Source organism: Penicillium antarcticum (assembly GCF_028974205.1).
Source record: "Penicillium antarcticum strain IBT 31339 chromosome Unknown utg000002l_segment0_segment0, whole genome shotgun sequence".
Taxonomy (NCBI): Eukaryota; Fungi; Ascomycota; class Eurotiomycetes; order Eurotiales; family Aspergillaceae; genus Penicillium; species Penicillium antarcticum.
In genome coordinates this window covers 4,425,917-4,446,314 of record NW_026695300.1, presented here as the reverse complement: position 1 = coordinate 4,446,314, position 20,398 = coordinate 4,425,917, and the positions used below count along the sequence as shown (strand labels likewise).

Genomic DNA, 20,398 nt, shown 5'->3' with positions numbered 1-20,398 from the left:
TATTCGGTGAAGGGCACCTGAATATATCAACATTGAAGATTCAATTTTTAAAAGAATGCAACTCTTGAGGGTATTGGTACATATAAACAAACTATCCGTAAAATAATCATATCTCATCTAAGAATTATTTCCAGGGAACTTCATCATCCCAGTTAGCCCAAAGATCATCAAAGGGGTCATCAAAAGAATTTTCAAAAGGATTCGGCTCCGTATACGTGTTCGGTCCGTCAAACTCCATATCATAAACATCTCGGTAACACTGTGCCTTTGAAGGACAACTTCCGACAAGTTAGCATTGCATCACAACAAAAACAAAGACATAACTTACAACACGGGATCCTGCCCGAAGATGATGTGCCACAAATACTCAAAGACACGACCACTAGTCTCATCATCCAACTCGGTCGTCATAAGCCACTTGTGATAATGCGCATAGTCACTACGAGGCCGTTGAAGAACCTGCTGTTTTGTAACAGCAAACTGAGCACAGCAAGGCGTAGCGACAATCTCAGGCACATCAGTATTATTAAAAATACGAAGCCAAGCGCCAGCAAACGCCAACTCGGTGGTGCGGCCAGCCATCTGCCGGAATGGTTTAACCTCATCGGGACATCCTGGGCCCCAGTCGCAGCGGAGATTGAGATATCCGACTTGTTTGAGGTAGTCGATTTGCAGCCTTCGGACTGTTATGGCATTATCTTGTTCCCAGAATTCGGTATGGGCGCTATATTGATGGGCGTGGAGGAAGACCATGTACTCGGGCAATTTGTCGTAATTGTCGAGGATGTATTGGAGATAGATGTTGCTCTCTTTGCCTTTGTTGTGCGCGACAGTGCGTTCTGCTTCTGGGTCGTCGACGATATAAAGTGCATGCTGCCATCTATAGTTGAGGTTGAATTAGCACTGGGCGCTGGGGTATTCCAATGCGCAAGGCTTACTCTGGCAACTGCTCCTCCAACCAATCTGTATCTTCATACGACATCTTCCCCATCACAATTATGCGATCCGTTTTCGGGGTAATTTTGGGCTTAGGCGGCGCAGTCGACGAAGGCGCAAGCTTCCGTACATTCCCATGCTCAAGCGGACCGAGTTTCTGACCGTGCGACTTTTGTGAATCGGTCAATTTCTTTGACTTCGACTTCGAATTGTAATTCCGCAAGAAGGGATCCTGGCCAGCCCATTCCGCGCCAGGAACTCGCACCGGGATCTGTTTCGTTGCGACTTTATTCGGCACCACGGGAGGCGTAGGTCGGCCAGTAGGCGTCCATTTATGCCGAGTCGGATTTGGTTTAGGCGAGATCGTAGTATCAGCCGAGACCAGCTCGATATAAGCGTCAGATTCATCGAGGACATAGAGATCCCTAGCCGAAGCTTGTTTCCGACCCGGAGCCTGCCATTGCGGAATGGAATCGAGATGACTCTTGACCAGTAACACGGTGAATACCAGTGCAATGGCAATCGCCGCTCGTACAGTCGTCCTCATTGTCCAGCGCGAGGCATCAGCACGAAAAGAAATGGAAAAAAAAAACGCCTGTAGATTGCAAGCCGCGCAGGCCGGGACTTTAAGAGCAACGCCGGGTCCCACTTTTGAGTCTTGGCCGTCAGCCACGATCAGCTTGGCCGCGTGGTTCCTGATGCAAGCTGCAGCTTTACCCGAGACCGTTGGATAAAGAGAGTGTCCGAAGTAGAACTATTGGCTGGGTTGCAGGATCGATGCAGTCCAACCACCAACGCGATTTCAGGCGACCTGGACTCATTGTCGTCACACCAATCCGATTGCAACCTTTGAGCCTGGTGGGCCCGGGACACTCGTCACTTATTCGCGTCAGACTCATCGTTTCAGCAGGGGTATACGTAGACACGTCGATCTTTTTCTTTTCATATAGAATCTCATTGTGAATGTTTAAAGAAAGAAGAAAGAAAGTTCCGATTGACTTGGAACCCGAGCCAAGGAATCTGCATGAGCTTCAATGTGCAGAGGGACAGTCGGAGTAGGTGTCTCCAGAATACGAGTACGAGTTTCAAATTCAAGTCCAGGATCTAGTCTACTATAGTCTAGACACATCTAATATCAGTTAACGTATTCGGTAAGCGAGCTGGACATGTAAGCGAGCTGGACACCCATCCAAAACGCGTAATTCCTATACTACCCTCTATCTTTAACCACCCACTATGCCACCAATTCGCTCTCAAAGCTCTCGGAATCGAGAAGAGCAAGAGGGTAGGATCTTATTAGCTATTCAGGCTCTTAAGAATCAAGAAATTGCTTCTACACGCGAAGCAGCGCGTCGATTTAATGTACCGAATTCAACCCTCTCTACGCGCCTTAAGGGTGTCCAAAACCGCGCGATTTCTCGCGCCAATTCACATAAATTAACGGATATCGAAGAGGAATCGCTTCAAAAATGGATTATCTCTCTTGATACCCGTGGAGCAGCGCCTCGGCCTTCTACTGTACGAGAAACTGCGAATCTTCTTCTCGCGGCCCGCGGAAGTATACCAGTTCAAATAGTCGGCGAGAAATGGGTCTATAACTTCGTGAAAAGGCATCCCAATCTTTTAACCCGATTCTCGAAGCGATATAACTACGAGCGCGCAAAATGCGAAGACCCTAAAGTTATTCGTGAATGGTTTTCTCTCGTCCAAAAAACGATCCTTTCGTACGGTATCGATTCCGACGATATCTACAACTTTGACGAGACCGGTTTCGCAATGGGCTTAATTGCGACCGCGAAGGTGATCACGAGAAGGGAATTCTACGGTCGGCGAGCACTTTTACAACCCGGAAATCGCGAGTGGGTTACCGCAATTGAATGTATAAACGCGTCGGGGTGGGCGCTTCCTCCGTGCGTGATTTTTAAGGGCAAAGTCTTCGTCGAGTCTTGGTTCGACGGCCTTCCGAAAGATTGGCGCCTCGAGGTTAGTCCGAACGGGTGGACTTCCGATGAAATTGGACTTCGGTGGCTCGAAAAGCTCTTTATTCCGTCTACTTCTTCGCGTACGAAGGGGAAGTATAGACTTTTGATACTCGACGGCCACGGAAGTTATTTAACCCCGAAATTCGACGAAATTTGTGAAAAAAACGATATTATTCCAATTTATATGCCTCTGTATTCGTCTCACCTTTTACAGCCTCTCGATATTGGCTGTTTTGCGGTATTAAAGCGCTCGTATAGTCGGCTTATCGAAACAAAAATACGGCTTAGGATCAACTATATCGATAAATTAGACTTCCTCGAAGCTAAATTATCCGCGCGAATCGAGGCATTTAAATCGGAGACTATTAAGAATTGTTTCGCCGCCGCCGGTTTAGTGCCTTACGACCCGGATCGAGTAATCTCGAAGCTCGATATTCGCCTTCGAACCCCGACCCCCCCTCCGAGCCGAGGGAGTGAATCGAGCCGTAATTTCACACCAAAAACCCCCTTTACCGAGAAACAACTACGTCGGCAAGCTTCCTCAATTAAAGCTTTACTTCGTACAAGATCGCGAAGTCCACCGAGCCCATCAGATCGCGCGTTAAATCAGCTTATCAAAGGCTGCCAGCTTGCAATGCATAACGCTATATTTCTAGCGAAGGAAAATAAGGAATTACGGGCCGAAAACGAGAAAAAAAAAGAGAAAACGGACTCGGTCTACTAGGCAGATATCTCGAGAGCAAGGCCTATTAGTTTCAGAGGCTCTAGAGCTTATTTAGGTGGAAGAACCAGTAATTGAAGCGCCAATACCCCGTCAGCCAAAACCGCCTCCGGCACCTTTACAGCCGCGTACGAGGGCCTTACCGAAGTGTGGAGCATGTGGAATTGAGGGTCATAAGAGAAATGCCTGTCCTAATAGACCTCGATTTTAGCTTATTGAATTTAATGGCGTTTTGGTTGAAATAATTGTATTTAAAAATAATTGGTTTGGATGGGTGTCCAGCTCGCTTACATGTCCAGCTCGCTTACCGAATACGTTACCGAATTGCGGTCCGAATGTTGGCCTAACTTTTCAGGCCACCAAGGTCATCCACTCCATTCAATAGTTCCTGTTAGTTGACTGAACGTGATTCTGTTCCTTCCTGTCTTCTTGCTGCTTCCAGGTTCCGACTTGGCTCTGACGTAAGAGACACCTGAGACTCCATTTCTGCTATGAATGACTCCCCATATCTTCGGCAATGGCATATGGATCCCTGCATGGCCATATTGAACAGTACCCATAAATACCACGTGGAAATCAACCCAGTGTACTCCAGTACGGAGTACAGGCAGTCCGGTTCGTGAGACAAAATTGGACCTGTCACTCTCATTTTCAAGCAACCAAGTCCCTTTCTAGGTCTGTGCTCAATCCTTCGTGTTGGGTCCTCTTAAGGGGCCAAGTGTACGGCGTACTTCATATGTAGAAACGATGAACTGGTGCTCTCGTACCCTTGACGCACATATCTTCGGAAGACCGCGGAGTCGCTATGTGAAAATTGCTGTTTCATACTAGTCTGGTGACTCAAAAGCTGTCTTTGACGTATGTCGCGATCGACAAGAGATCCACCGTTGCTGTCTTGATTTTCTCCTGACTTTGTCTATTACAGCATGAGAGGCATCATTACCCAATGCTGACATTACTCGTATCCTTCGCCTCTTGTTGCCCAACATGACTTCGAAGGTGGCGTGGGTTCCAGAATACGCGTAGATCCTGACTTGTTTCTAGTGTATGCCAATCATTTGCGACTCATTGTGATCGGCGCGCTGTCTGTACCTGAGAGATCATAGATCGGCCATGACGCATGACCCTTTTACAGCCCCAAGTTAGCTCCTCGGTCTAAGTTACCCTCCCAAGCTCACATATGTATTCTGTACTGTAGCAGAGGAGAGGCAATAAAGTGAAACAATGCGGACTATGTCCGCCGAACATCGGCAACCCGTTCCCAAAAGTCACCGGAGATCAACACGAGGCAATCTCAGGAGAAGAAAAAACTTCCGTAGTCTTTTCTAGCGTCACCCTGGAATGGAGCAGCTATACCACATCCGTTCGCGATATTGTCGTGTAGTGAGCTCCTGGCGCCGGAGCACTCCACACCAGCAAGACGATTGGGGAGGAGCACTGCCACTAAAGGTTCCAACCAGCGTCTAGCGGGTTCTAGGGCAGCCGGAGCCTCTTGGGGGCATCGGCTTTGCCGCTAGAAACGGGGGATGTGCGGATCGTGGAGACGGAGACCAAAGTCCAATTTCATGGTGTGGGACCGGTTGCCTCGCTTCATGTACTGTCAATCAAGCCAATGCCGATGGGGAACAGGGTGGCCCGTCCCGGACCAACTTATTGGGTAAAGCATCTGCCTAGGGAGCTGAAGTGAATATTAATAACCTGGTGGCGAGAGTTGCCCCAGTACGGAGAACGGTATCCAGCAATCGAAAGGGCGGAAAAGGGAATAGGGGGGGAATAATTATAGCCCCTAAGGAGGAGTCCCCAAAGAGAGCACATGTACTGTACGGAGGGAGACAGTGTCCCCATATGTCTCCAGAATAAACTATCCCGGTGTCAAATATAGGGTCTTTGCACGAAGCACGAGGCAGGAGGCGAACCCGATCTGTGTCAACTGCAGCGACGAGAACTGACAAATCGACACATTGGCTCAGGGATGAGCATACATGTATGTACTAGTGTCCACAGAGGCGGAGTCTGTGTCTCTAGTGATGAGCCTAACAGAGGGCATATCGGGAGTAGAATGACGGACATTAGAGGCTTTGATCCCTGTTTCTGATTCGGCCGGAAGTGAGTGAAGGTTCCGTTCAGGGGGAAATGGATAGGGGACCTGGACATGGAGTAAACTAAGTACAGTAGAGAGTAAAAAAGAGAGAAAGAAAGAAAGAGTATACAGGGAGAGAAGTCAAGAATGAAGATTGGAACCAGGGAACGTTGTACCCGTTCCTTGTTCGAGGCAACGTTTAAGTCAACAGTCTCTAGTTAATGTTAATATGTTGCATATAATTAATACAGTGGCTACATATAAAGTAGTTAATAGTTAATAGTTAATTATAGTATTTAATAAGTGTATCTTGTCAGGGGCTGCACTATTGGTCTTAGTTAATTTGCTCCCTTATAATAGACCATCCCCTCGTGCATACTGCTCCGATCACCTGTTTTTCGACTTTAATCTCTAACCCCTTGCGTCTCCCTGATCTGTCATTTCTCACCGAGAAAAGAAAAGAAAAGTACACTCTACTGTGTACTCTACTCGTGAAAAAACAAAGGCGGCGATAGTTCTGCCCCTGCTCCGCCGGTCTCAAGTTTTCCCCCCTCAAACTTGTTCCATCCGCACAATCCCGTCTTCCTCGACGGTTTTCTCTCCCAACTGAATGGTGGAGTAGTCAGGTGTTTTTTTTTCCCTTTGCATTTTTCCCACATTCCCTCCCTTCATGAGTTATCAAGACATGTATCACGACGCCGCACGATCCCCTGGCTCCCAGCGGCATCAGCAACCCCTACACCGTCAGCCTTCTCGTCAGTTTGACGCCTACGGTCCCATGCCTGTCAACCCCTACGAGGACCAGATGGCCCGTTACGATTCCGCTCGCCTCGAGCGTCTCAACCCGTCCCTGCAGAACAACTACGGTTACGATATTTCCGGCTCCCAGACCTGGAATCCCAACGGTTTTGCCAACGCACAATCCCTGGGGGGCATTCGGTCGGCTTCGGCAAGTCTGAAGCCAAATGCCCGTGGACGTTCCGGCCTACCCACTGTATGTCTTGTGTTTTTCGACGCCGAAAGATTTCCCCCATTTTTCCCAGGACACCACTAACCCTCCCAAGACCTGGCTTGACCAGCAGCCGAACATGCCCCAAGCATTTTCGAACCTCGGACCCGGTCCCATGCAGAGCAGCGCGATGCGACCGGAAGCCTCAGCATCATCTGCTGACGACGACGAATTGATCCCAACCGCCATCGTCATCAAGAACATCCCCTTTGCCGTGAAAAAGGAGCAACTAGTGCAACTGATGACCGAACTGAACCTCCCCCTTCCCTACGCGTTTAACTACCATTTCGATAACGGCGTTTTCCGCGGACTGGCATTTGCCAACTTCACCTCGGCGGAGGAGACAGCCACTGTGATTGAAGTGCTCAACCACTTTGAGTTGCAGGGTCGGAAATTGCGAGTGGAGTATAAGAAGATGCTTCCTCTTCAGGAACGGGAGCGCATTGAGCGCGAGAAGCGTGAACGACGTGGCCAATTGGAGGAACAGCACCGACCCATGGGCGGTCCCCAACTTCACACTCAGAGCTCCATGTCTTCGCTCGCCTCGCACATCCCGGCTACTTCTCCCTCGCCCGTGTCGCAACGCGGCCAGAAACTCGGTGGGTTACACACTCGTTTAAGGTTATTGCAAAGCGACCTGTGGCTAACAAAAATTTTCCTGTGTTCAGATGTGGACTTAAATGACACCCAGACCCTTCAGTACTATTCTCAACTTCTTCTTTTCAAGGAAGATACCGTTCGCGATTCCGTGATCTTCCCTCACAATTTGACCCCCTCCCAGCGTCGCACGGTGCACACTCTGGCCCACAACATGGGCTTGGGCCACGCTTCTCGTGGCAGCGGTGAACAGCGGCAGGTCCAGGTCTTCAAGGTTGCCGCAGGCGCCAATGTGAGCCCGCCGTTGTCTTCTATCCCGCCTTCAGGACAATCAAGTGAAACTGCTCGTCGTGGCTTGAACCGTGCGGCCACCATTGACTTCAGCGAGGCTCGCAACGAAGGCCGCAACGAAGCTGGACCTGGTGCTTTCAACACCCTGCGTGGACAGAACTCTGGATTCCTGGGTGTGCTAGACTCTCCTGGCAACTTTGCCAACGGCCAGAACTTGCGCGCTGCCAAGTCCTTTGCCGACCTGCGATCCTATACTCCTTCTCCCGTGCCTTCCTCTGCTAGCTTCCCCGCCGCTCTGCAGTCGAACGGTGCCCGTATTCAATACGAGGGCGCACCTACCGGCTCCTCCAACACTCCCACTCTCACGCCCGCGCAGTCTGGCTCTTCTCTTGGCATGCAGCGTGATGACAACCTGCTGGTGAACAGCCTGGGTGGCCTTTCTCTTGGTACTGGTATCGGTGGGCCCAACTCGAGCCCCCGTCGCCTGCGCGGCATGTTCTCTTGGGAGCAGGATAGCCAGCACTCCAATGCTGGTGCTATTGGCAGCAACCGCGGCATGGGCGTCGGCTACGATGGCCAGCAGGAGCGCATGCCTATTCGCCAGCCTCGCGGTCCTACACCCGACAAGGGCACTGGCTTTCGCCGCCAGAACGGACACCAAGCTCGCGGGAGTGATGAGCTCCGCACCAACTCCGGCGTAGAGATCATCGTGGAGTAAACATTGGACGACTTATTGAAGATGGAGACTCCCCCACTTTTTTTGCCAGCATCCGACTGATTTGCCGCGACACGAATACGACTTGTATTACGAGGCCCTGTTCTGCGAATTACCGGCTTACGATTCGATGAGGGATGACGAGATGACACCAAAAAAAAGACCAGAAAATCCTTTGTTTCGCTGATCTAGCCAAGTTTTAGACGTTTCTTTTTGGGGCAGCCCAACCGACGCAGTTTGGACGTGTTTTTTTGAACTTTCCGACTCGCAGTGTTCCGAAGGAACCCTGAACTTTGTTCTTTATTCACTTTCTTCCTTTTTTCTATTATTTTTTCCCCCAAACTTTCTGATATTGCGGGCGCCTTGCATGCAAATCCATGGCTTTCTATTATGCTGTCTCTGGCGGAACGAACTCCTGACGACCCCGAACGCCCTTTGGTGATACTCTGGGACGCATACGAAGAATGACAACATCAAAAGACCCTCTGCCGACAGGCCAGAGAAACGACAAATACCAGCATCTTGCATATTCTTGTCTGTTTAGTTTGTACATGGGGTGACTCGCATCCGTTTTAATGTTTCTGGCCCGCCCTCCCCAGCCGTTTCCACGCGGAAATTCATGTTCGGCTCCGGGAGGGTGGTTGTGACATGTCTTTTCACATTCTGTTTCCCCCTACTCTACTTTTTGCCTTTATTTTCCGCGTGCTTACTGCTTTTCTCTTTTGATCTGATGTCGTCTCGCGGAAAGGTGCGCTCACCCGAGCACCTTATATGCTCTGGTGTAGAGTGTAATGTATCCTGTCCTCGTCTCGACCCTGATATACTCCTGTGCTGGAGGATCCTCTTCATGTTTGGTATCTTGCAGTCTAGGGATTCTGTTTTTCACTTTTCTCAGATCTTAACAATCCATGTACCTTTTACTATTAGACTGTCTAGCGTAGGAATGACTTGATTTATACTTTGAACTGTACAGTAGTCTACAAAAGTACAATTCACCTGTACTTTAGTTCCGCCTTAACCGAACCCCGGTCTGTTGAGCCCCTAACCGTTGAACCTAGCCCAACTACTGTACATACTGTAAATGACTCTCAAGGAAGTAACCTGAAACGCCAAGAAATGACGCGGTTGTTTTGTTTACGGAGTTATGCATGTTTGTCCCTGCCGATCCCCCGTGCCCATCCCGCCTCAATTCAACACTATACAGTAACCAGTGTAGGTGGGATCGAATTGTGTCATTCATGTTGATCAGGTTTTCTAGTGGAGACTTGAGTTGATCTTGCTATGTTGCCTGGAATGTAATACATTCTGGCAGCCCGGTCGCGCAATCTAGATCTAACTCTGGGCAAGATATTTCGCGTTGACTGACTTGTTGTCGTACATAAGGCTAAAGTTACTTCAAACTACATGTACTGTACACAAAACGTAAAGCGTGAAGCAGTAAATTCCCTACCAGGATATCCCCATTTTCCCATTAAAGCGCCCTATGAACTTGGAAAGATAAAAAGATAGAAAGCAAAGACCGGGGAATATCAGAAATACATCAAGGTGAAGCGCCGTGAAGAACAAAGACGAGAGAGTGGAAGATGCGCTACCGGATGGACCGAAGATCAGGAGTCGAGAGTTGGTGTTGTGGGTTGATGAAACCACCCGCGCCCATCTTGTTCTCTTTCAAACATGGGTTTATTCGAGGAGGCCACCCTTCTTCTTCTGCTCGACCTTCAGCAGCAGAGCACGGTTGATGCGGGGCAGGACACCACCGAAGGCGATGGTTGCGCGGATGAGAGTGTCCAGTTCCTCGTCACCACGGATGGCGAGTTGCAGGTGGCGGGGCGTGATACGCTTGACCTTGAGATCCTTGGCGGCGTTGCCGGCCAATTCCAGGACTTCGGCGGTAAGGTACTCGAGCACAGCGGTCACGTAGACGGCAGCTAGAAAGACCCGGGTTAGTAACGCACGCAGAACCAACAGAATAAAAGTCGCAACTCACCCTTAGCACCGACACGCATCTTGTTCTGGGTGTTGTTCTTCAAGAAACGCTTCACACGACCGCAGGGGAACTAAAAGTGACTCATGTTAGCAGTCGCGTCACGCAGGACACCGGTGATGGGGTACGATCGGAACACAGGGTATGCGACAACAAGGCGACAATGCTTGACAATGATCCACGACACTGCCCCTATTGAGCAACAACGAGGGGCCGAGTCGACGCGTCTCGGGCCACTTTCGTCGAGCAACTCATCGCCAACATCGCATAAGCCCCCTCTGCAACACACCTCCCACTCCACCAGCGATTCAGCACAATCAGGAATAACCCACCTGCAGACCAGCCTTTGCGCTGTGAGACTTCTGGGCCTTCCCCGCAGCGTCACCCTTTCCGCCCTTTCCACCAATAGACTTTCCCTTTCCGCCAGGCATTGCGAAGGATGATAATCGCAAGGATACAGAGAGTTGATAGAGGGTGAAACGAAAAGAAGTTGATGTGGAGGCTCACGGTATGCACGCGTTGTTGATGGATGGAGAAGTCAGAAATGTCGGCTGAGCCAAAAACACCTGCGCCGTTCAACGCTAGTCCCAATGCGGAAGCTAGGTATACCACTGGGGATGTAACCTGCCCATACCCTGCGATGATCATATATCATGTATATATGGATTAGTTGCTGCAGAGTTCGTGTAAGTTGCTGTGATATAGCTGCTGAGGTGTTATGTGAGCAGACACCGTCATGGTGAGGATACCAGAATGTGTCTTGAGCATGGCAGTATTGGTTGCCTCACTTGGCTGGGGATTATCTGCATCATTCCTCAGTCTCTGTGGTTGCTTTGGACTAGACCATTGTGCAACTGTTAACCAAATTGGGAGACCGGTTGAGCGGTGGTTGTTGGATTTCGCAATATAAGCTGATCTGGTTTGAAGCTGGACTATCGGAATCACCATTTCTGGCACGTGACTTTCCCGCCTGAGGCACATCGGCAGGACAGTTCACCCGTTCCGCCTTCCAGAAATGCCAGGTGGCCCGCGTCTCAAGTTTTACGTGAACTCCTCCCCCATACTCAGATTTCCCCAGAACAACCGGCAAAATGGTGTCTCCTCAAATGTATGCTTGCATCAATTACACAGTCTGTCTTTCACTACTAACATGATTTAGCACCAACCTCGCCATCATCTTGGTGATGATGCAGCTGGCCAAGAAGGTTCCTTTTGAGGATCCTCAGGTTTTGATGCTGGTGCGCGGATGCTACATCCTGTCCAACGTCCTGATCCTGGCCATCCACTTGTGGACACAGCTGAAGATCAACCAAAAGAAGGGTATGTCGCGTGCCTCTATAGAAACCCCGACCAAGACTAACCATCATCTAGACATGACCACCCTGAAATACGTGGAGCCCGCCCCCATGGGTAGCACCGAGGAGCCCAAGCCCGTGACCACCACCAACATGGACTACGACAAGGGGCAGCTCCGCCAGGCGATCCGCAGCCAGCTGATGGGAGTCGGCATGATGGGAGTGATGCACCTGTACATGAAGTACACCAACCCTCTCCTGATCCAGTCCATCATCCCCCTGAAAGGCGCCATCGAGTCCAACCTGGTCAAGATCCACGTCTTCGGCAAGCCCGCCACCGGTGACCTCGCCCGTCCCTTCAAGGCTGGTGGTGGCTTCATGTCCGCCGGTCAGCCCAAGAGCGACAAGGCCTCCATTGAGAGTGCTGAGAAGAACTGGCGGGGTGGTGTCAAGGAGGAGTAAGGGCTTTTTGAGATGTTCTGAGATTCCCAGATCATAGATTATCTTCTCTTTGTACCATAATCCATCTTGAGTCGTTTATTCGGCTGGATATTGTTAATCATTGTTAATCCACTATTCGGTGCCAACAAGTACAATAAGTTAGAGCTCTCCTATTGCCGTACTCGTACTTAGTATCGTATGCGTTGTGATTGCGCCACTATCAGATTCCACGACATTCCAAAGATAAGAAATGACACCTTGTTGCCTGATAAATTGGTGCCTGATGCATTGATTCCGTGTTGCCTGATGACTTGACACCTTGACACCTTGACACTTTTAACACCCGACCACACTTTGCCACAATGACATAAACTATGCAGGGTGTGGCTGAGATAGCTATCAGCTCACTCTATGTCAGAGTACTTGTAACCAGAGTCTCCAGGTAACTTCAGGGCTGAACGTCGATTTATAATCTCTCTCGCCTCTCTCAGTCATATAAGACATCGAATAGAAAAATCTGTTTGACCCCGTGCTATTCCCCGGTGACTGTTTTCAGGACGGGAAGCCACATTCTTATACCGTCCATACTCAATCGGTCCACCGCAGCTCAACTGCGGCTGCTCCGCTTATGTTGGGGACCAAACAGCTTGAAGTATATACTTCTAGCAATTAAAAGAATTATAATTGATCTGTTTTGTGTCATGTTTCACGCATAACTGGGCTTAATAGTACCTTGTACATTGTAGTACACCCTCTGCCCCTCCAAAAAGTGATAGCATCATCCACTGCCCCTCCAACCCCCTACACCTCGGAATCTTTCCATGCCTTACGTAGTGAATTATCGTGATATTCGTTCTTCCGAATCCTTAGGCAAAACATTCTCGAGAATAGCTCCGAGGTAATAGTAATAACCCGATGAGTGTCGACGTAGAGAGCTCTAATTGGCAGAACGGGAGCTACCGAGGGGCAATGGGCAGACAAATATCGTGACTCTTCCTGCTTTGCCCGGTGTATGAAACCGGAAAGGTTGCCTGGGCACCAGTCAAGCGGCAACAGTCGGGAAAATGGGAAAGAGATGCATCTGGAGACCTGGTAATCCCCGTCTGGTCTCGGTGAGGGGTGATCGGTCCGTTGCGTCAGTCATCCATTCATTACTTCTTCCCCTCCCCCGCCAGCTTTTTTCTTCTTCTTCTCATCTCTCTTCATCTTCCCCATTACTCATCCATCTTCAGTAGGTCTCTCCCCTTTCTTTGTTCATCCATATACTAACAGATCTCCTCCAGTAAACCGCTATCATGGTTGTCAACGTCGGTATCAACGGATTCGGCCGCATTGGCCGCATTGTGAGTTCCCCCTTATTGCCTTCAAGTGGTCCAGACTAACATTACCCCAGGTCTTCCGCAATGCGTAAGTTACGCTCAATTCACTACCCATACCCCTCCTAACCAATGTCTATAGCATCAACGACCCCAACGTCGAGGTTGTCGCCGTCAACGACCCCTTCATTGAGACCCACTACGCTGTAGGTACACCAGCCACGAATATCATCAGCTCATACTAATTGCGGGACAGGCCTACATGCTCAAGTACGACAGCACTCACGGTCAGTTCAAGGGTGACGTCAAGGCTGAGGCCGATGGTCTCGTCGTCAACGGCAAGAAGGTTACCTTCTTCGCCGAGCGTGACCCCTCTGCCATCCCCTGGGGCAAGGCCCAGGCTGAGTACATCGTCGAGTCCACCGGTGTGTTCACCACCCAGGAGAAGGCCTCTGCTCACTTGAAGGGTGGTGCCAAGAAGGTCATCATCTCCGCCCCCTCCGCCGACGCCCCCATGTACGTCATGGGTGTCAACAACACCTCCTACACCAAGGACGTCAACGTCCTCTCCAACGCCTCTTGCACCACCAACTGCCTTGCTCCCCTCGCTAAGGTCATCAACGATAACTTCGGCATCGTTGAGGGTCTCATGACCACCGTCCACTCTTACACCGCCACCCAGAAGACCGTTGACGCTCCCTCCTCTAAGGACTGGCGTGGTGGCCGTACTGCGGCCCAGAACATCATCCCCTCCTCCACCGGTGCCGCCAAGGCTGTCGGCAAGGTCATCCCCGCCCTGAACGGCAAGCTGACCGGTATGGCCATGCGTGTCCCCACCGCCAACGTCTCCGTTGTCGACCTCACCTGCCGCATCGAGAAGGGTGCCTCCTACGAGGAGATCAAGGCTGTCGTCAAGGCTGCCTCCGAGGGCGAGCTTAAGGGAATCCTTGGATACACCGAGGACGAGATTGTCTCCACTGACCTCAACGGTGACGACCACTCCTCCATCTTCGACGCCAAGGCCGGTATTGCCCTGAACGCCAACTTCATCAAGCTGGTCTCCTGGTACGACAACGAGTGGGGCTACTCCCACCGTGTCGTTGACCTCATCTCCTACATTGCCTCCGTCGACCGCAAATAGGAATCAGGACAGCGTCCTGGGGCCAGGAGTGTTCTATAAGGGGATGAAATCTACAGTTTAGATCTCTGGACTAGACTGGAATTTTTCTCCTTGTGGAAAAAAATCAGATGATAACGTCATTTAATGAATCGATACATTTTACGTTTACCAGACTTTTCCAATGCACCATGTGTACTTTGTAATTGTAAATTGATAGAATTCTTGCTTGATAAAGACCGTGAAATGATGTAGCATATGATTGAGGTGGTATCAGGCAATCCAAGTCAAGAATTGGGGACCCTCATACTGTATCACATGCAAGAGTTCCCCAGTGGAGATCAGCAAGATCTTTCGATTGGAGACAACAATGCCCTCAGGCAATCCATAGTTTGATGCTTAGAATATACTCTTGATGCTCCATTGGCATGGTCACATATGTCTACCTTTTTAACGTAGTTTACCTCAGGTAGATTTATCTTCTCGGCCTATTTCGCCATGAGTCTAAACCCAGATCTTAGTCCCAGCCTCTCTTGGTAGAATTTAGAATTTCAACGATTGCTCTCTTTCTTGTGCATATAGTCTTACCACCATATGAAAATGGGCATTCGTCTACTCATGAAGTTTATGTTCAAATACTTGGCACTCTTATACCCTGCACCATGCATGGAATACATTCTTCTCATATACAACATCGTTAAGACCACATTTAGCAAACTCATACTTCGTTTCAATTATGATAGCCAAAAGCTTGTAGTTTGATCGCTGTTACCACAATTCAAGTACCCAAGTATAACATTCTATGTAACAAGCAAGCTGACCTGGAGACCGGTCAAAAGGAAGTCTTAAAGCCGAAGGATAGGCCATTTATGATGTAGACAGAGATGAGTCAGCCATACTAAATCAGCCCAAGCCATCTATACTGTACTCCACTAGTCCAGACTAGGCGGCGGTGATAAAAAGCGGTAAGCCTGGCAATGTCTGGCAATAAGAAAGACAGGCCCAAAGGGGATCCAACATACGCATCCATTCAACCATCATTGTCTTTGACGATTGGACTATTTCATTCTTCAATTGTGCCCACCACATGGAAATTGGCGGTTGCACTAATTAAACGCTTGTTTTACTTAGCGCTCACTCGCGCTTCAGTCGTTCGGAGCTTGCACCTCGTTGGTCTATTAAAGGCACGAGGCGATTGTATAGCCTATTGAGCTTGTGCATGTCACATCAAAGTCATTTGCCTATTTGTTGGTGATATCTAATATCCCACTAATAATTGGAATATTTGGCCGACCTATCTACTTCTTTTGGTGGAAGTCTATCACTGAAAGAAGCATCAAGCCCTCATAGCTCCATTTGTCTAGGGCAACTACTAAAGTGCCTAATGAGACTATAGCGCCAAGTGTGACAACAAAGGGCTTTCAGATAATGGACGAGGACGAGGATACCATTATGGCTAACTCCCATTCCCTTCCTTCCCGCACATCCATCACCCAAGTCCCTCCTCCAAACCTGAGCAACCACCCTCACCCCAACTTCACCCCTTTCATACCCCCAACTTCTGTATCCCCAGATTCATCAACAGGTATGGCTCGGCGAAAGCCCGGCGACGGCGATAGCACATCGACAGATGAGGCAAAGCGCGACAGTCCAGCCGAAGCCAACTCAGACTGGTCTGGTTCTGACGAAGAGCTCATTGTCAGATCTGGCTTGCCGGTGGCATCTCTTGCTACGGGTCTATGCTATGATCACCGCATGCGCTGGCACTGCGAAGTCCACCCAAAGAGCGATGTCCACCCAGAAGACCCGAGGCGCATCTACTACATCTACAAGGAGCTGTGTCGCGCAGGCCTCGTCGATGACGAAGAGTCATCCCAGCCGTTGGCGCCGAGGACGTTGCAACGTATTGCTGCGCGCAATGCCGTCGAAGACGAGATCACTCTCATCCACACTGATGCACACTACGCCTTTGTGCACAGTACCAAGGGTAAGCAACACGTGAAGAAGAACTTGGCTAGACACTAACGCGTGATAGACATGTCTGATGATACACTCATCAAGCTGGAGGAAAATCGCGACTCCATCTATTTCAACAAGCTGACCTTTTCGACGGCTCTCTTATCTGCTGGAGGGGCGATCGAGACTTGCATGGCTGTTGCTCAACGCAAGGTCAAAAATGCTATTGCTGTCATTCGCCCGCCGGGTCACCACGCTGAGGATGATGCCGCTATGGGATTCTGTCTTTTCAATAATGTCTCGGTCGCCGCGCGTGTTTGCCAGAGGAAACTTGGTGATGCTTGTCGGAAAATTATGATTCTTGATTGGTATGTCTTCTCCCTATGTTTATTTTATGTCAATGCTGACTGGTTTTAGGGATGTTCATCATGGTGTGTTTCACTACCAGAGCTGGTGGGGGTGTTGACTGACTCTTTATAGGAAATGGAATCCAGAAAGCTTTTTATGATGACCCTAATGTTCTCTACATCTCTCTCCATGTTCACCAGGATGGCCGCTTCTACCCCGGTGGTCCTGCTGGAGATTGGGATCAGTGTGGCTCTGGCCCTGGAACTGGAAGGTAAGTACTTCAAGCTTGGCAAATTAATATACGTTGACACCTATCAGGAATGTCAACATCCCCTGGCCTGATCAGGGGATGGGTGATGCGGACTACATGTTTGCTTTCCAGGAGGTGGTCATGCCCATTGCTCAAGAATTCGATCCCGACTTGGTGATTGGTAAGAATACTGTCACTTCCTTGGAGAGCCCTACTAACAATTAACAGTTGCCGCCGGTTTCGACGCTGCTGCCGGTGATGTACTTGGTGGCTGCTTTGTCTCTCCATCTTGTTACGCACAGATGACCCACATGCTCATGACTCTTTCTCACGGAAAAATTGCCGTCTGTCTGGAGGTATGTTTGACGTATGCAAGTACATTAGCTGGTTTGCTCACTATTTGAATAGGGAGGGTATAACTTCAAGTCTATCTCAAAGTCGGCTTTGGCCGTGACCAAGACACTTATGGGCGAACCACCGGAACGTTTGGCGAAGAGCTCTCCTACGGATGCTGCAGTTAACACAGTGCGCCGGGTGCGAAGCATCCAATCTCGGTACTGGAGCCGCTTGTACCCCAAGACGAGCTCTCATGCGATGTCAGGAGATCGGCTTCACGATATCATCCGAGTTTACCAAGCGAATCAGCTTTACGAGTCCTGCAAGCTCACGCCCCTCTACATCTATCGCACAGCCATTTCCAAGTCATTTGAGAAACAGGTTCTGGCAAGGTAAGCGTCGCAGGGTGCCATGTTCTGTGCTTAAAACTCACATCTGGCAGTCCTAATTACACAGAAGAAGTGCCGCTCGTTGTTATCTTCCATGATCCGTAAGTTTCGAACAATTCGCCAATTTGAAGCGAACCAGTGCTGACTACTTTAGGCCTGAGATTATGGGCGAGACTCATCCAGTCACCAATAAGCTGGAAACCCACAATGTCTGGATGGTAAGTCATGTATACGGTTCTCGCAGTTCAACATTTGCTAACCAAGATGAAGGCTGATTCATTGAAGGATTACATTGCCTGGATTGTTGGTAAAGGCTACGCCGTAATCGATGTCAACATTCCCAAGCACATTTCGAAAGAGATCGTAAGTCGCCCCCATCCGATATATCCACCTAATCTGACCGTTCCAGCCGTCTGGTCGATACGAGCCAGAAGATTATGACCGTCCAACTGCCACTGAGGAGCTCGCTGCATACTTGTGGGACAACTACATCGAGTAAGACAATCCATCCAACTCTTGGCTAGCGTCAGCTAACATATCTAAAGTGCCAACCAGGCCACCGATATCTTCCTTCTCGGCGTGGGCAATGCCTTTTACGGCGTGGCGAATCTCTTGATCAACAGGGGTGAGCAAGACTATCAGACAAAGTAGTAGATTCCTGCTGACAACCACAGAAAACCTCTACAAGCGTGTCAATGGCGTTGTTTCCTTTGTAGCAGAGAACCCGATCCGCGCGATCAAATCAAGCACTCAAACCTGGCTGTCCAAATGGTACAGAGAAGTAAGACATCTACAGATCACAGCCACAATACACACACTAACATTCACCTACCAGAACTCCATTGTCTTCGTTGCAAACTCGCACGGTCTGTGGTCAAGCACAGACAGACGTCATTCCAAGCGATATGGCCAACTGGTGCATTCCCCCAAGTCAGATTTGAGCGACATGCTAGCCGAGCACAAGGAGCAGGTTTACCAGTGGATTTCCGATCGTGCCGATCCTCACGAAAGCGATGAAGCCGAGGAGTGAGATAGGATTTTGCATAGAGCTATGCGATTTTGGAAGGGTTTCATAGCCTTAATGAGATATTTGAGCCTGTTACTGCAGTAAAAATAGGTACAGGATATGGTCCATGTATTTACGCTCCGAAGATACCTTGTTCGACACATATTCAGCCACCCCGTTCTTGTGCGAGGCTTTGTTGTCAGCTGCGAACCCCTCAGGAAAGCGTATGGATTTGAGACATTCTAGGCATTGTCTCGGTTACCGAATGCAACTCCAGTCTAGCGGTGACCACATTACAACAGTGGCCAAATTCCTTTTGCAGCCTCCACCTCTAAATGCTCTTGATGATCAACCAAGGCATTCGAAAATGGCCAAAAAAGCGATGAAAAAAAGGGGCCAAGTTAAGGCCCAAAGAATGTATCCAGTAAAACAATTACTTCAGGGTGTTCTTATGAAAACTGACTCATACTTCATAGCACTGTGAACAGACCCATGGCCCCTGTTATTTATTGATGGAGATCTGCAGTCAGATGTAACTATGTCTCACTTCCCCGGAAAAGACAGACGCCCTCTTTGTCCTTCTCCACACTTGGCATCAGATACTACTTCTAATGGATCACCAACTATCCAAATGCATCGAAGCGCTGAGACATCGTATTTCTTCTCTGCTTCCGTGGACTCTCTTTCTCGTATCTACTTCATCGGCAACACGACTCGGTCCTTTCCACCACTGTGAGATGCGGGGTTAGAGGATGGGATGGCTTCTCAGGCCCTAGGATGGATGTCCTAACCGAGTTGGAGGATTAATGCCTCACATGAATTGTTTTGCGATGCAAATGTCTCAGTTTGTGGGAGTACCGTGTTTCCCTACGGTCGACTCCAATCACTAACAGAACAACACAGTTACCAACAGAGCTATATAAAAGACATCGAGCCTGCCTCAAAAGAAGGCATCTCTCCATCCAAACCAGACAATCATAACAATCCTCAAGACCAACCAAGCAAGATGCACTTCTCAACAATCATCGCCTCAGTCGCAGCCTTGGCCCCATTAGCCAGCGCAGTCGGCAACGCAGTCGTAACAAACCACTGCACCTACCCAGTCTACCTCTGGTCTGTCGGCGGCAGCGTAGGCCCCCAAAAGACCATCGCCCCAGGCGGCAGCTACACAGAACCCCTGCACCACGACGCAGCCTCAGGCGGCATCGCGCTAAAGATCACCACCGTGCCGAACGGCCTGTACAACGGCAGTCCGCAAACCAACCTTGCCTACACTCTTGACCCCGGCACGGTTTGGTATGACCTGTCCGATGTCTTTGGCGACCCATTCTCTGGCAAGACTATGGTCGTGCGCCCTTCTGATACGCAGTGTTCTAAGATCTGTTGGGCGCAGGGTGTCAATCCTGGTGGGAGCCAAACTAAGAATTGTCAGTCTGGTTCGAGTATCAATTTGAATCTTTGTGCAGCCAAGTGTTAAGCGCTGGGTTAGTTGGTGGTGGTTGATATCACGTGGCTGGGGAGGGGCAGTGCCATACGTGGGGGATGGGGGAGGTTCTGGAGATATAAGACGTGGATCCAGTTGGAGCCTGGTTTTTGTACCTAGTTTGACTATAATGCAAGTATCAGTCG

The 20,398-nt window shown here is 49.6% G+C and overlaps 7 protein-coding genes across 7 annotated transcripts; 5 read left to right on the top strand and 2 right to left on the bottom strand.

The window, feature by feature from the left end:
• Nucleotides 1–124: 124 nt before the first annotated feature.
• N7508_002658 (DUF3431 domain-containing protein) lies at nt 125–1,483 on the bottom strand (the record flags this gene model as incomplete). Its single annotated transcript, XM_058460724.1, has 3 exons — nt 125–278; nt 329–880; nt 939–1,483. The coding sequence occupies 3 exons, from the start codon at nt 1,481–1,483 to the stop codon at nt 125–127; spliced, it is 1,251 nt and encodes a 416-aa protein (XP_058324256.1).
• A 4,906-nt stretch (nt 1,484–6,389) lies between these two features.
• Nucleotides 6,390–8,334, top strand: N7508_002657 (uncharacterized protein; the record flags this gene model as incomplete). The annotated part of the gene is made up of 3 exons (XM_058460723.1): nt 6,390–6,713; nt 6,784–7,327; nt 7,397–8,334. The coding sequence occupies 3 exons, from the start codon at nt 6,390–6,392 to the stop codon at nt 8,332–8,334; spliced, it is 1,806 nt and encodes a 601-aa protein (XP_058324255.1).
• Nucleotides 8,335–10,011: 1,677 nt separating this feature from the next.
• Nucleotides 10,012–10,746, bottom strand: htz1 (histone H2AZ; the record flags this gene model as incomplete). The annotated part of the gene is made up of 3 exons (XM_058460722.1): nt 10,012–10,259; nt 10,319–10,388; nt 10,648–10,746. The coding sequence occupies 3 exons, from the start codon at nt 10,744–10,746 to the stop codon at nt 10,012–10,014; spliced, it is 417 nt and encodes a 138-aa protein (XP_058324254.1).
• A 660-nt stretch (nt 10,747–11,406) lies between these two features.
• Nucleotides 11,407–12,072, top strand: N7508_002655 (PHO88 family protein; the record flags this gene model as incomplete). Its single annotated transcript, XM_058460721.1, has 3 exons — nt 11,407–11,423; nt 11,475–11,635; nt 11,687–12,072. The coding sequence occupies 3 exons, from the start codon at nt 11,407–11,409 to the stop codon at nt 12,070–12,072; spliced, it is 564 nt and encodes a 187-aa protein (XP_058324253.1).
• A 1,274-nt stretch (nt 12,073–13,346) lies between these two features.
• On the top strand, nt 13,347–14,508 carry gpdA (glyceraldehyde 3-phosphate dehydrogenase GpdA; the record flags this gene model as incomplete). The annotated part of the gene is made up of 4 exons (XM_058460720.1): nt 13,347–13,394; nt 13,445–13,458; nt 13,510–13,573; nt 13,624–14,508. 4 exons carry the CDS (start codon nt 13,347–13,349, stop codon nt 14,506–14,508), a joined length of 1,011 nt encoding a protein of 336 aa, XP_058324252.1.
• Nucleotides 14,509–15,912: 1,404 nt separating this feature from the next.
• Nucleotides 15,913–18,793, top strand: hdaA (histone deacetylase hdaA; the record flags this gene model as incomplete). The annotated part of the gene is made up of 14 exons (XM_058460719.1): nt 15,913–16,471; nt 16,520–16,808; nt 16,858–16,871; nt 16,921–17,059; nt 17,107–17,219; nt 17,267–17,394; nt 17,447–17,766; nt 17,817–17,864; nt 17,918–17,981; nt 18,034–18,126; nt 18,173–18,258; nt 18,309–18,388; nt 18,438–18,544; nt 18,599–18,793. 14 exons carry the CDS (start codon nt 15,913–15,915, stop codon nt 18,791–18,793), a joined length of 2,235 nt encoding a protein of 744 aa, XP_058324251.1.
• A 982-nt stretch (nt 18,794–19,775) lies between these two features.
• Nucleotides 19,776–20,246, top strand: N7508_002652 (putative BYS1 domain protein; the record flags this gene model as incomplete). The annotated part of the gene is made up of 1 exon (XM_058460718.1): nt 19,776–20,246. The coding sequence occupies one exon, from the start codon at nt 19,776–19,778 to the stop codon at nt 20,244–20,246; it is 471 nt and encodes a 156-aa protein (XP_058324250.1).
• Between the last annotated feature and the right edge of the window lie 152 nt (nt 20,247–20,398).